Source organism: Bacillus rossius, chromosome 6 (assembly GCF_032445375.1).
Source record: "Bacillus rossius redtenbacheri isolate Brsri chromosome 6, Brsri_v3, whole genome shotgun sequence".
Taxonomy (NCBI): domain Eukaryota; kingdom Metazoa; phylum Arthropoda; class Insecta; order Phasmatodea; family Bacillidae; genus Bacillus; species Bacillus rossius.
Genome location: NC_086334.1, coordinates 2,029,642 through 2,044,543, shown reverse-complemented (window position 1 = coordinate 2,044,543; position 14,902 = coordinate 2,029,642). Strand labels below are relative to the sequence as shown.

Here is a 14,902-nt window from a genome sequence, read left to right as displayed (position 1 = left end):
CACCGCCGGCTCCAAGTTTCCGCGACACCGGCCATGGGCGAGAGGGGGGGGGGGGGTCTCCGAGGGGACTCGCAGATGACTGCCATCCCAAAACCAGCGGAAGCAACTCTAGTGGGAAAACATTCCGCATTATGTCTCATCCTGCAAATCAAGTGCAAAGAACTGACGAGTAATCCAAACTTATGTGATCACCTCCTTAAAAAAAACCTTCCCAAAATAAAAAAAAAACACCATCAACAAACAGAATAAGTAGCCCCGAGTTCACTCGCAGCTGTGGATTCAGACCTGCAAAGTGTTCAGTCAGAAAAATTCGTATGTCTCCAGAGAGACCTAATTTACAGCGATCCCAGACTTGTTTTAATTGGATTGCACTTACCTGGTTCAGCTGCCTTATTTTGGCATTAGTATTAATGATTTAAAACAAAAAAAATTTAAACTGACAAAATAAACAAACAAATCAATACTCAAATGAAAAATATTAAAAAGTTTAATATATATTTATAATTAAATTACTAATTTTTACACATATTCCAAATTTTTTTCCAGTAATGTCTATATTTTCTACTTCTACTGTACAATAGTATTTATTTGAGTACATTATTAGAGAACAGCTCAAAAAATTATCTCCTGCATTAAGAACAGTTTATATTTATTTATCACAGCACATTTACACCAACACAAAACTTGGCTATTCAAAGACAGAACATGGATAACAAATTTAATATTCTGATCATTTACAAGAAAATCCACTCATGCAAACAATACTGCACTATAAGGTAACAAATGGTATTATATATATTTTTTTTGAGAACAAACAGTAAACAATTGGTAACACTAATACTGGAGATTGCACAGTATTTATTCAACACGTTTCTGTGGGGAAAATAAATCAATTCTTGTTTCAAAAGTATTTAAATTGATGTGTTAACAAATATATATATATATATATATTTTTAATGTTGAGATGTTCAGCCGGAATACGTTTACGGTTTTTGCAGCAAGGAAACTAGTTGGTTATTAAAATTAGACAACTTTAAAGAATAAAACACTTTTGTTAAACAGCTTGCTTTATGTTGTTGTGAAATTACAAAGGATAAAATATATGCTACTGTTGATACTAGCAAGCTCTGATAGAGTAAAGGCACTTAAATTTTGTAAAGTTTTTGTTTTCATAATGCCCACGAACTAATAAGAGCCATTAAAAAGTGTAATCTGACAGTATGTTTACATGGAATTCTAATTATGTAAATATGTTTTTATAGTGAAGCATCTTTGTAAGAACTGAAAAAAACCTTGATTAAATCGTTTGAATAAAAAGGAAGTATAATAAATAACTGATGTTCGCTAAGTTATATGGAACTAAGTTTTCAAAGTAATTAGCACTTGGTTTATTGAATAAATCTGGTGATCACTAACTAGTTAAGGAGCTTCATGTTGGATCACAGAGAAAAAACAGGCTTTCAGATTCAAAATGTAAAGGTGATGTCATTCACGTATCAAGTTTTATAGTCTCTGATTGGCTACGCGATGCCGGGGTACGAGACTTAACGTCTCAAGATTGTTTAATCTCCAACCATTGACTTATTGATTTGCGGCTTCTGCCAGTTGCAACAAGATATATTTAATACAACTGTATGCACTCTGGCTGGCTCTTCGATATGCTGCTACGGTCAAAAAGCGTTAAATCTGAGATAGCTTTAATAAAGTTTCTTTGGAAGTCACTTAATCGCTGATTACTTTCTGGTAGCTACAAGCACCATGGAATAAAACTAAGGTCTACCAGGAATTAATTTTTATAGTCACCAGTTGATAGTGAAATGTTCAGTGCAGCGGAATAAAAACTGCTTTGTGGCGCCATAGAAAATATTCTGGAGTGACAATGAAATAATTTCTTGGTGTCAACAAAGCAGTTTAATATTGACACGAAGTATTTTTGTAGTGAATAGGAAATTGCTGTTGTGACACAAGTTAGTGCTCGGCAGGCGGATGGCCTGTTGCTGTCCGCCAGGGTGGTAGCCGGCGCCGCGAGAAGTGGTTCTTCAGTTGTCGGAGTCGATGAAGTCGGAGAAGGACTTGGTGTACTTGTTGTCGGGGTCGTAGTGCTTGGCGATCAGCTCCATGGTGGCGCGGTCGTGCGCGCGCAGGTAGCGGATGGCCTTCCTCAGCAGGTTCTTCTGCGAGGAGGTGCACTTGGCGCAGGCCGTGTGCAGCGCCTCCGGGATGTGCGCTGCGGGCAGGATCTCTCACACGTCACTCCTCGCATCTCTCACACGTCACTCCTCGCATCTCTCACACGTCACACCTCGTATCTTTCACACGTCACTCCTCGCATCTCTCACACGTCACACCTCGTATCTTTCACACGTCACACCTCGTATCTTTCACACGTCACTCCTCGCATCTCTCACACGTCACACCTCGTATCTCTCACACGTCACTCCTCGCATCTCTCACACGTCACTCCTCGCATCTCTCACACGTCACTCCTCGTATCTTTCACACGTCACTCCTCGCATCTCTCACACGTCACACCTCGTATCTCTCACACGTCACTCCTCGCATCTCTCACACGTCACACCTCGTATCTCTCACACGTCACACCTCGTATCTTTCACACGTCACTCCTCGCATCTCTCACACGTCACACCTCGTATCTCTCACACGTCACTCCTCGCATCTCTCACACGTCACTCCTCGCATCTCTCACACGTCACTTACGTCACTCCTCACCTTACACCTCACACGTCACACCTTGCATCTCTCACACATCACTCCTCGCATCTCTCACACGTCCCTCCTCACACCTCGCATCTCTCACACGTCACTCCTCACATATCACACACCTCGCATCTCTCACACGTCACATCTCTCACACCTCACACGTCACACCTCACACCTCGACTCCACACAACAATGTTACATGCACGCTAGGTTACAACATTCCTTTGGAAACCAGATGCCAAGAAATCGATTGCAATACTACAAGAAAAATAAGCAATTCAGCGAACGGTTAAACTTTAAATATTGGATGTACTGGGACATTCAATGCATTAATGCCTGGTTAAGAATTCTAACCCAGTATTACTGCGAACACTACTTTGTAGCGATATAGTTGGTTTCATGTAAATGTGCAAATTTACAAATGTCTGTAATTTTACACGAGTATTTCTGTTCAATTTAAAATAAATTACAGTGTAAGATAATTTACTGAGACGACAATTCCATTTCCTTTTACTGCTTAAGAAAACATTAATGATTCAGCCCCCCTTCTATCTTGCTGTCAAGTTTCAGTACCTTAGTTCACGACATGGCATAGGCACACTTTATCAGCGAAATAGTTATTTGCCCATCTCAAAACACAATATAACTACATAAGCAAAAACGTTTTTCTGTGAATACTGCACGTACTTGGAATGAACTATCCGAGGCCATCAGACTCCAGCATCCCCTTTCAGTGCTTAAGAAAACATTGTTCCAGTTCTTGCTCAAATACTATGCTCAGGTTAAACTACGGTATCAGTAATGTGTGACAGAATGATTGAGTGTGGATGTGTAGTAATTATTACTAGAAACTATTATTGTCATTTTTGAATTAGTTAGGTTTTTAATTTTTAATATCTTATACGTTAAATCATGTATATCTTATGATTTTAATTTTTTAATATTTTCTCGTGATTTGTTTATTTAGTTTATATTCTATTGAATTTGCAACTACTTTACGTTTTTTCTTGTATATAGTTTTCTATTTAGCTTTTCTTTCATGTACCTACTTTGTAAAGATTTATGTGTTTTAATTTAAGACAGGGCTGCATGGCTTAACTTCGAAACATAAAATATGTCAATAAAATAAATAAGCCTAAAATCAACATATAAAATATATCAGAAAAAGTTAAATGTTTTCATTTGATTCAAGCAACACACTCTTACAATTTAATCATGAACAAAACACATTTTACAAAATGCCACAAAATGTAGTTTTATTCTTAGTACAACAGAGGAAAATTTAGGATTATAATTGAAAGAATACGTTTTATAATCTTTGGTAGTTCTTGAATTACAAGTTCCATAGATTAAATGAATTCGGATCAACATTTTCGATTATATCTAAGTAATTTTTATGTTTATGCTTTATATTATTTATACTTTAATGATATTACTAAAAATTACCCTGAAACATTAAAAAAAACATATTATATCACTAAGTATATGTTTGTATATTTATTTTTGCTTAAACGACTGAAATTAGTCTGTAAATAATTACTACAAACCAATATCATCCTTATTAAGCTGATTTAACATTATTGTGTAGTATAATTGTAATATAATGTTATTAAAAACGTTAAAACAATTGCGGGGACGAGACTCGAACCACGTCTCTTGACGTCAACAAGCACCGCTTTACTGCTTTGCCACCGAGCCCGTTCACGTACTGCAAGGAGAACATGCATTGTACTTGTAATGCCAGTTGTTTTTAAAGTATTTTAAAACTTAAGATTACTTTTTTATATTATGGCCAAATATGTTCCGGGGAAGTTTCACCATCACAAAGTTTCATTTGGCACACCGATACGTTTGGTATGCAACTTAATGTTTTATCTTTGCTAAACGTGGGTTCGCCATCTTCCCACGAAACCGAGAGCTGAAATGTTTTACACACCAAATGGCTCTTAGACTGCGCCCTCTGCAGCGCAGTTCCGCACGCTGAGTGCGTGTAAGCCCTCAGCTCGACTCAGCTCAGTCAGCTCAGTCAGCTCAGTCAGCTCAGCCAGCTCAGTCAGCTCAGTCAGCTCAGTCAACTCTCCGAGCGACGTGCAGCACGGCCATACTTCCACAGTCCTTGGGCGCCCACGCATTCATTAAGACTCCTCCTATACCTCCGCACTTCCTGCCGCAAGGGAACCTGATGGTTACGTCATGCCGTCCTCGGGGTGGTGGTGGGGGGGGGGGGGTTCGCTGTGTGTCGCTCAAGGGCAAGACACAACACGTCTGAAGTTTTCCAGCATTTCCTTTACGGCAAGAGGAAACGACCTGCTGGTGCCTGCCTTGGCCGTATGTAGGTCGTTCTCTTGGACAAGGTTGCCAGTGGCTTTAACCTTGAGGACGCTGCCAGCCAGGACTGGCAGCCCACAAGTCACGAGGCGAACTGAATCCTCTGGTCCCTGCCAAACATTCCACGTTTATAAGTTGGCAACCTGGATAAAAAAAACTTCCAGTCAACAAATAACAAAATTTGGCCTGTACTTTTGTCACTAAAGTCAGGAAAATTCGAGATTTCCGTGACCTACACGTAAATACACTTCTATCTTACGGGAGTGTTTGACTGTATGTTAGAATTTGACACGGTGAATTAGTTTTATTTTTCGATATGGTCGAGGGAGATGGTTTTCCGTACTTGATTTCAACAATTGAGAAAGCGTTTGCTATATTTCTGAATGTACATAATGCACCTGAAAATAACTACGACATGTTATAAAATAATTCTACCAACCACAACAATAAAAGAACTACAACGTTCGAAGATCTCTACCTATACAGTAGTACGAAAAAAATTTCATGAGAAGCACTGTAACCGCGAGTGTGCCAATGCGCCAGTCTGGGAAATGCGGGAAAGGTTACCTTGTCATCGATGATAATTTCTGTTCGGCGGAGTCAAGGGTGGGTCCAGAATGAGGGTCAGGGGAGGGCCAAATGAAATATTATAATCGAAAAATTGGTATATTTAAAATTGAAATGTTTAGTAAATTTTATTTGTGGTTCAAAAACGTCCCATTATTAGAGACCGGAATAAATTCGCGAATTCTTTTCGAGACAGGCTGAAATACAAACTCGTTTAGCTTAATGCTGCGTCAGTGATTGGACCGCAATTTACCTGGAGGACTCTGAGCCAATGGCAAACACTCAACAAAAGAAGTATCGAATCACAAGAATCGCAGTAAACAGGTGTCCCGAGTCGGTAGCCAATGACCAGGTGATAGTTGCCCGAGTACATAGAGAATCGTGGAGTCTATCCTAGTGGTCATTGAAACCGCGAATTTTTCCAGTCCCCACCCATTATCTATGGCACTGCAGTAAAACAATGGCTTATTAAGTTTGGTGAACTATGATGAGTAGAGACACGGAAATTTCGCGGATTAATTTAGTCGCAAGTTAGAATGCAAACCTTCACACTCTCGCACTGTGTTCATGATTGGCACGCAGTTGTTTGGACACGCCCGTCTACGACCGTGAGCCAACGATGTCCAGCTAGGAGAGAAGTAAGCGAATCAGGTAGTGCCAAATAACAAGGATCAAAATGTGCTCGCTATGAAATCAACCAATGGGAAAGTAAACATGGGTCAAGCACAACTATAACTTTGAATTCTATCCTGAGGCCAGAAGAATCCGCGAAATTTCCGGGTCTCTAATGATGAGTAGAGACCGGAAAAATTCGCGGTTTCATTTCGCGAAAGGCTAGAATCCAAATGTGTTTAACCTTTTTCTGCTTCAGTGATTGGACCACAGGTTGTCTGAAGGAATCAGAGCCAATGAATAATCCTGAACGAAAGAAGTATCGAATCAAAATCATTCTAGTTAATAGTTGTCACGAGTCAGTAGCCAATGAGCATATGTCCGAGTGCATAGAGGATCTTGGAGTCTATTCTATAGGTTATTGAATTCGCGAATTTTTCCGGTCCCTAATGATGAGGAATTGGGAGAAAAATCGGAGAATTGTTCAAGGTTCAGCGGGGGAGGGTTGCTGCTATTTCTCTGCCCTCCACCCGCCAGTGGGTGGAGCACTGAGCAGCGACGGACACATCGCCGCACGAGAAGGGCTCACCGCGCAGCTCCTTGGCCTCCGGGGGGCAGTCGCCCTTCTCCAGCAGGCAGTTGACGTACACCCGCAGCGTGCGCTTGTTGGCCAGGATGGCGTCGATGTCGATGTGGTCGTAGCGGTTGGTGTACTTCTCCCCGGCCGGCGAGGCTGCCGCCAGCGCCACCAGCGCCACCAGCGCCACCAGCGCCACCACAGCCAGCACGCAGGTCCTCATGTCGACGGCACTGCGCGCGAGGCGAGGCGCCGCGGCTCTTATAGCGCGCGCCAAGGTCCCCCTTCCTCCTCCTGCTGCAGAGCTATCTCCCAAGGTCACCACTGGAGAGTATGTCAAACAGTCCTACACAAGCGATTCCTAGAGACCGGAAAAATTCGCGGATTCATTTCACGACAGCCTGATATTCAAATAGTTATTATACCTCAGTGCTGCCTTTGCTATTGGCTCACAACTCACCCTGGATGACTCCGGGCCAGTGAGAAACACTCCACCGTAGCTGTATCGAATCAAAGTCCGCTACGTTGGGGACACCTTCTTCACAAGACAGCAGCCAATGAGAGGGTGGCATTTGACCGAGTGTACGTAGAACTATGAAGTTCATCCCAGAGGTCATGGAACCCGCGAATTTTTCCGGGCCCTAGCGATTCCTGAGCGTAAAGCGTTTTGTGTTCTGCAACTGACCAATAGTTCAACGCGTTTATTTGCTCTGTTTGTTATCCATAAAGAATCTTCATCACTCCATGATAAAGCAATTACCGATCTGCCGATATATTATGTAGGCCTGCTTTTGGTAGAACGGCCTAATGCTCATTTATTTGTATTTAAGAACCTAATAACTGTTGATCGTTTACTTTCCGTTCCATTACGTTGTTTATAATTTCGCTTTGAAAATTTCTCTGGCGACGAGCGTCCCAAAATTCAGTTGAAAACACTTTTAACGTATATTATCGGGATAATGTATCTAAGTGTCCGAGTGTCGTATTAAAATTTTTAGATGTTTAACATCACTTTTAAAACACCCTAATTAGGTAGATGGTTGTTTCTAAGTTCAACTGCCATAAATAAGCACGTGTGAAAGACAAACCAAACTGCAAAGAGCGCGTGAGACTAACACCGTTAAGAAGACAGCGCCTCACCGCTCTACCACTCTGGTTCTGGGGTAGAGCGCCTGCCTTGTGACTTGAAGGACCCGGGTTCGCGCCCCGGCTCCTCCAAGGCGGATTGCCCAGACGAAATGGCGGCATTTTCTCTGGTAGGAATACAGTCCCTTGTAACAAGTCAGGCTACCAAAGAAACGGTGGGTGGAACAGAAAAAAACCTTCCAGGTGGCTTCCAAATGGGGAGCCCGTTTCTTTTCTTGGGCTCCCCATGCGGTGGCCATTCCGGGGGTTTCTCCGGGGGAACGGAGTTTTGAAAAAATATTTTTTTTTTTAGTTTTGTATAAAATATAAAATATTATCCTACATTTTTATAAATAATGATTATTTGAACGAGGGAAGTTAACATTAGCAAAACTATCCCGAATATTTATAGTTACGAAAATAAATAAATGTAATTTTAAAATAAAGTCATCCTTTTTTTTATCAAGTTTGTATCGTGATTATGATTTGTTTATATGTCGTATTTGTTTTTATCTATTTGTAATCTGTGTTATAATTTATATGTGCAATTATTGACGTTCTCTATACCCCAATTGTATGATAAACATGTATAGGGGTCAACAGAGAGATGTAATATAATAAATAAATAATAACACAAAATTGCCTACACCTTAAAATCTTGAAGTTTTAATATCGTGTTAGTTTTAACACGAAATTAATTTTTATAATTACATTTTACACAAGGTTAACATATAGAACCTTTATTTTATTCAGTGGCAAAGATATTCGACATATAAAAAATTCTTCTCATGATCACAATCATATTCAATTTCAAGTGTTTAACTTTTTTATATAAATCCACAGTTTTATTCCGAAATAGATACAATTTTGCACACTTTACCTAAAAAACGTGAGATATGCCACTGTCTACATTAGTTTAGAAAAAAAACACTTCCATCTCCCCCCCCCCCCCTCCCCACGTTAAAGCTGAAATTTTGCACAAACGACTTTCAAAATAAGAGGAACATTAATATCTACATCTGAGATTACTGTCCATATACGAATTATTAAAAGCACCCATATAGCTTATATTGGGTATTTCTCGATTTTGATATACAAAATAATATGATTAAAAAACTAATTTTATCCCCCATCCACCAGATGACTTTCGTAATTAAAATATAATTTTTCTTAAAAATAACTAAATTATCATCGGATGTAGTTTATTATAATATATTATAAGTATAAAGTATTATAAGTATATTATAATATATTATAAGTATAAAGTATAAAATATATTATAAGTATAAAATGAGAACACGTGAATTTTTTCGTTACTGAGGTTAGATGTTACACATTCCTGGCGTTGCCACCAAGAGCGCTAGAGGGTGCCGCCGCCATCTTGTTTTCAGTAATACGTCGTCTGATAGAGCGTGCTGCCACCGTATTAGTTTGATTTTTACCCGCTAGAGTGCAGTATTATTTATTACCGTGGCGTCCTTAAGAATGTATTTTCAGTAGGATTATTATGATTGAGTGTAAAAAGTAATTGGGCATTTACTAATTCATATTTACTGCTCTAAAGCTAAAAAAAAAAAAGTGATTGATAAATGCTTGTTTGTAACTCTCGGTTTCAGACGACATCGGCGTCCAAATAACAGTTTCAGATGGTGGTACTTCAGTAATATCATTTATGTCAACAGGTGACCTGCTGCTTTTTTCGATTGGATTGGACACGGGCATGGTGCTCCTCGACCCCGCTCTCAACTCATTCACCGCCTGTCCGCCTCTCGTACCTCCCGGGTGCGGGCGGGGGGCGACCTCTGCGACCCCCGCCCCGTCATGGCCGGCGTCTCCCAGCGCGCCATCCTTTCACCACTGCAACCCCCACCCGGCACATACCTGGCTATAGAAGATTTTCTCGCACGGTGGTTGGCCGGTTCTTGCACGCTCGGCTCAGGCGGAACGTGATGATAATTTTTCGTGCGTGCAGCCGGCGTTCATCGTTTTATAAGACGTTATCACGTCAAAAGGTCTACACGTTTGACGTTGTTAGACATTAATTAAAAATAATGACCTTGAACGAGACACCCCCCAGTTCCTGACAAGGGGAGAACAGGTTCCCTGGGACCCGGCTAACCTCGCCGACAGCGGTACAGCCACGAGACAGCGAGACAGCGGGTGCACTGGCATTACTTGTTGCAAGTGGAACAGCTGTCTGTACATCTACTTGAAACAACTGCACAACAACCACGTGATAGTAGCACTGGTTTCGGATACTTGCCCGGCCATTTGACCCAGTTCCTCTAATAGTTAACGTTATTTGCAAAACATTCGCTGAATAGCACATTAATAAGATTAGTAGAACAAAATAAAGTTAAAAAAATTATACTTAAATGAAAAATAAATTAAAATATAAAACTATGCTACAATTATCTCGATAGTATTATCTAAAAAAAAAGTATTTCATATGTGTTGTACAAAGTAACAATATGTTTCTTGGAAACTGAGTTTTCCGTATTGGGCGTTGTCATCACTTCGAATTCTGGGTAACTTTTTTTTCCCCCCTTGGAACATCTCTGCTGAGTGGATTCGGGGAAAAGGTCGCGCCCATGGCTGCGATCCAGCGGCACTCGTCCTTGGTCCCAGCGCGCCTGATGCCAGTGGCTTGAATCATACATTTACCTTTGGAACTGCTTTTTATAACTGTGAATTTCAAGACAAGTCACTATCAAGGCTGTACTTGTCTCCGCACAACCAGCTTGCGGCTTGAACAGAGCTGGCCTCAAGCTTGAACAGAGGTGGAATCAATGTTAGTGACAGAATAATAATTTCAAGATGAGAATTTAAGTAAACAGCCATTAAATAATTCAACACGAAGCACGGCCAGATCACTAAACGGCGTGTCGAGCTCCGTGTGTTAAAAGCACCATCTTACAAACTGCTTAACATGTATTAAATGTGTCTCATTACATACTCGTTCATACAAGTTTCGTTCTATGATAACGTCTATAACGCGAACTTTATGAACAGTGAAACTAAGGGACAGTGCAAAGAGCCTTCATATATAATATTCCACCATGAAATGACAGGGTCAGCGGTTAGAAGTTACACAGAGGAGCGGAACGCCAGCTCGGTGCCTGGCGCGTAGGGGCGAAGAAGCGTGTAATGCGCGAGCCAGAGTCGCCCTTATTGCCCCCGCGCTGTTGGAGCTCGTGCATTGAGCGGGGCGACTGCCCTGAGACCACAAGCCCACGATCAGGATTACCGACACTGAGACCTAGTTTTTTGAAGTAATTATGGGCCCGTCCGCTAGATAGTAGTTTTCACAATATATTGCTGACATAACTACATTAATTTATTAGGAGAAGTAATGTATAAGCTATTATCAGGCAAACAAACCAGTAAAATTCACTCTATTTAGGTAGCCACTAATTTTGTGGTGTGTAATACAATGGGTTATTGCACCTCCTACTCCTTTATTTATTACACGACGGTTTATTAAAAAAACAGCGTTAATTATTTTCGCATCGATTAAATTAGTTTTGCGCCGCCAAGGAGATAACTAAACTAAAAAAAAACTTTGTATGAGAACCTCTATTGCTGTTAGTTATGGGCCCGCCCAACAGATGGCGACACACGTCGCGTGAAACATGGTTTCAGTTTCCACTGTATGAGTCGCACTTTATCTCCCTCCTTGTTCTGTGACGCAAGTCTGTGTGACGATGACGGCAGCTCAGCCTGGTTCAAGTCGCGGGCCGGATTGCTATGGGCGGGCGCATCTCGGGACCTGGCGGAAGAGAGAGACGGAGAGACGCGCAATGCTACCAACCCCACGCGTTAACACTGGCACGCATCACCGGATCACGGGAAGCCTTCTTTCACAGACGAGAGAGCCACACCCGAAGTTCCCCGAAGATCATTCTCGCTTTTTTTTTCCGTTCTATCTCATTGTATAAACCGGTGTGGCATTAAATTTTGCGGTCGAATAGGATAGGTTAGCTACATTATAAATACTTTAAAACATTGTGGATCGTTGGTTATATTAGGTAAGTATAACTACATTAAAAATACTGTAAAATCATTTTATGGTTGCTTAGCAAATAACTTTTTAATATGTAGCTATCCAGGGCTAGGAAACAGTTAACATGATTTCACAGTATCTTTAATGTAGCTATCCTAACCAAATCAACCGTCCACAATGTTTTAAAGTATTTATAATGTAGCTAACCTAACATTTTAAAATGAACAAAAAAAACCTAAGATGCACGTTCGGGCGTTTGGCTCTCTCCCCCGGATCACATGCAGCGGAGGTTACAGCGGGGCAACTGCAGCAACAGCGGGGCCCTGCGCGCGGCCCTTAGCCTCCTCTTGCCGACCGTCGTCTGGCCGTGCAGAAGGCTGGTGCACCAGCCTGAGGAAGTCATCAAGTGCACCTGGGCGACCAGGATTGACCACGTGTGCCTGAGAAGCCTGTCCGGCGTCAGCCGGGCGGGTGGAGGGGCGGTGCTTTTAAGCAGTACGGATCCTTGAGACAGACAACAAGCTTGTGTCGAAGCTTAGACAGGCCTATTAAAACACGTCTATAAGTAGAGACCGGAAAAATTCGCGAATTCATTTCGCGATAGGCTAAAATACAAATAATTATACCTCAGTGCTGCCTCTGCTATTGGCTCACCACTCACATGAGTGACTCTGGGCCAATGAGAAACACCCAACCAAAGTTTTATCGAATCACCGGCTGCCACGTTGGGACGTCTCACAAGACAGCAGCCAATGAGTGGGTGGCATTTGACCGAGTGTACGTGGAACTATGGAGTTCATCCTGGAGGCCATTGAACCCACGAATTTTTCCGGTCCCTGATAGTCAACTCGTAGACACGACCTTGAGTGTGCGTTGCGCGTGGGTCGCCTCGGGCCGTGCAACATGTTTTCCGGAACATGTCCGGTTTCCCGCACCTCCTCTCACCCTGTACCCGCACCACGAAGGTAGAATCAGGGAACAGCTGATAGACAGGGATCGGAAAAATTCGCGGGTTCAATGACCTCCAGGATGAACTCCTTAGTTCTACGTACACTCGGTCAAATGCCACCCACTCATTGGCTTCTGTCTTGTGAGACGTCCCAACGTAGCAGCCGGTGATTCGATAAAGCTTCGGTCGGGTGTTCCTCATTGGCCCAGAGTCACCCAGGTGAGTGGTGAGCCAATAGCAGAGGTAGCACTGAGGTATAACTATTTGTATTTTAGCCTATCGTGAAATGATTTCGCCAATTTTTCCGGTCCCTAGTTATGGCTAACGCGATAATTCCCCAGTTGACGAGAAGAATGCGCGCCAGTTCAGGACCTTGCGCCTAGAGGCGATACCGAGCTAGAAGCAACGGTGAACGTCGCACTTATCATCCCGCCCCACCAGCACAAACACACCTCTGACTAGGGTCACGTGCGCTCCGCCAATACGTCTGGAGTTGACTCAGGCTCGGCTAAACCAAACACACTAGAGACTAATACCGGACAGCTCCAAGAGATTTGTGTGAAAACCTTGCCTTGTTGTCACGTCAGTCCGATAGATGACAAACGGTGTGCCCAGTATGAACAATGTATCTGTTAAATACATGTGGTACCAACATTATGGCAACAAAAATAACTTTCTTTTCTCTTGGAAAAACCTTTTTTTAATCATAGTACAGAATTATGAGAGATATAAACCTCCAGTTCTTAAATTTTTAAAAATTAAAATAATAATGTTTGACACCAGATAATATTTATACTAATATTATAAAGCTGAAGAGTTTGTTTGTTTGATTGTTTGAACGCGCTAATCTCAGGAACCACTGTTTTGATTTGAAAAATTCTTTCAGTGTTGGATAGTACATTTATCTAGGAAGGCTATAGGCTATATTATATTATCAATAACATTAGGGATCCTTATTAGAAGTCTAATTTAGAATCAAATGCGTTGGAGGGGGTTATATACAACATGCAGTACACGTACGAAGTGTGTGTTGACAATGCCACAGGCGCTAGAAGTTTATTTCCTATTGCCTATTAACATTGTTGCCACGCACTAGATGCCTTATCATTCTTAATTTTTCCCTTACAAGTAAAAAACACCCGTGCGATATTAACAACGAAGCAATCAGTACCCTCATAAGAGTTCAATTAGTATTTAAATACTTTTTATCACTTTAAATCGCAAACCTAAACTATTGTTTTTTCCCTCTCTCTGTGTTTAATTTGTTTTTTTATTGCCCTTTTTTTCAAGTATATATATATTTTACAGACTTGAAACATCACAGTAATGTTCCTCATGTTACGCAGGATGACATTTTCCGAAAATTAGATCCCATGGGTGGTTAAAACCAGGCAACAGTGGATACTTTGTCTGCATGAGAACAGGATTTTTCATTGTTCATGCCTTCTGCGTCTCCATGGCAACGGGCATCGCGCGGCAGTGGCGTACCCACAAGGAGGGCCATGTATAATGAGCGGCGCAAGAGTGATCTGCTTGTAGACTGTCGTAACGAAGTACGGGTACATCAGTTGTACATACGTTGCGTGCACGAGTCGGGAATCCATCGGTGCAATTCATTTTCTCTCCGGTACATTATACAGCATTGTAATAAATTTTCACTGAATTTTTTTTTAATTACCATTACTGTAAATGGGAGATGTGGCTTAATTTTTTTCCATTAGTATAGCCGTGCGAAGTCGGGTCGGGCAGCTAGTTATATATAATTTGACACTATATATATATATAAATATATAAAATATGTTTGTAGTTACACCTCTTGCCGCTAGGTTATTTTCACACTCTCGCCTGTGTTGCTAGTATAGAGCTGTCCGGTATCAGTCTCCAGTGTATTTGGCTAAACCTTGACAGGACTGGCGCGAGCGCCGAGGGTGAGGCATGGCCGGGAGGTTGGCACGCCTGCTGACCTCGCCTGTGCGCGCGCAGCATGTCGAAGAGGTTAGGGCGGGTGCCACGGAATACT

General features: G+C 41.7%; 1 protein-coding gene across 1 annotated transcript; it reads right to left on the bottom strand.

Moving 5' to 3' along the window:
• Window positions 1-1,049: 1,049 nt before the first annotated feature.
• On the bottom strand, window positions 1,050-7,034 carry LOC134532482 (allergen Tha p 1-like). The gene is made up of 2 exons (XM_063368905.1): window positions 6,818-7,034; window positions 1,050-2,227 (listed from the first exon to the last, which is right to left on the bottom strand). The coding sequence occupies exons 1-2, from the start codon at window positions 7,026-7,028 to the stop codon at window positions 2,040-2,042; spliced, it is 399 nt and encodes a 132-aa protein (XP_063224975.1). The 5' UTR covers window positions 7,029-7,034; the 3' UTR covers window positions 1,050-2,039.
• Between the last annotated feature and the right edge of the window lie 7,868 nt (window positions 7,035-14,902).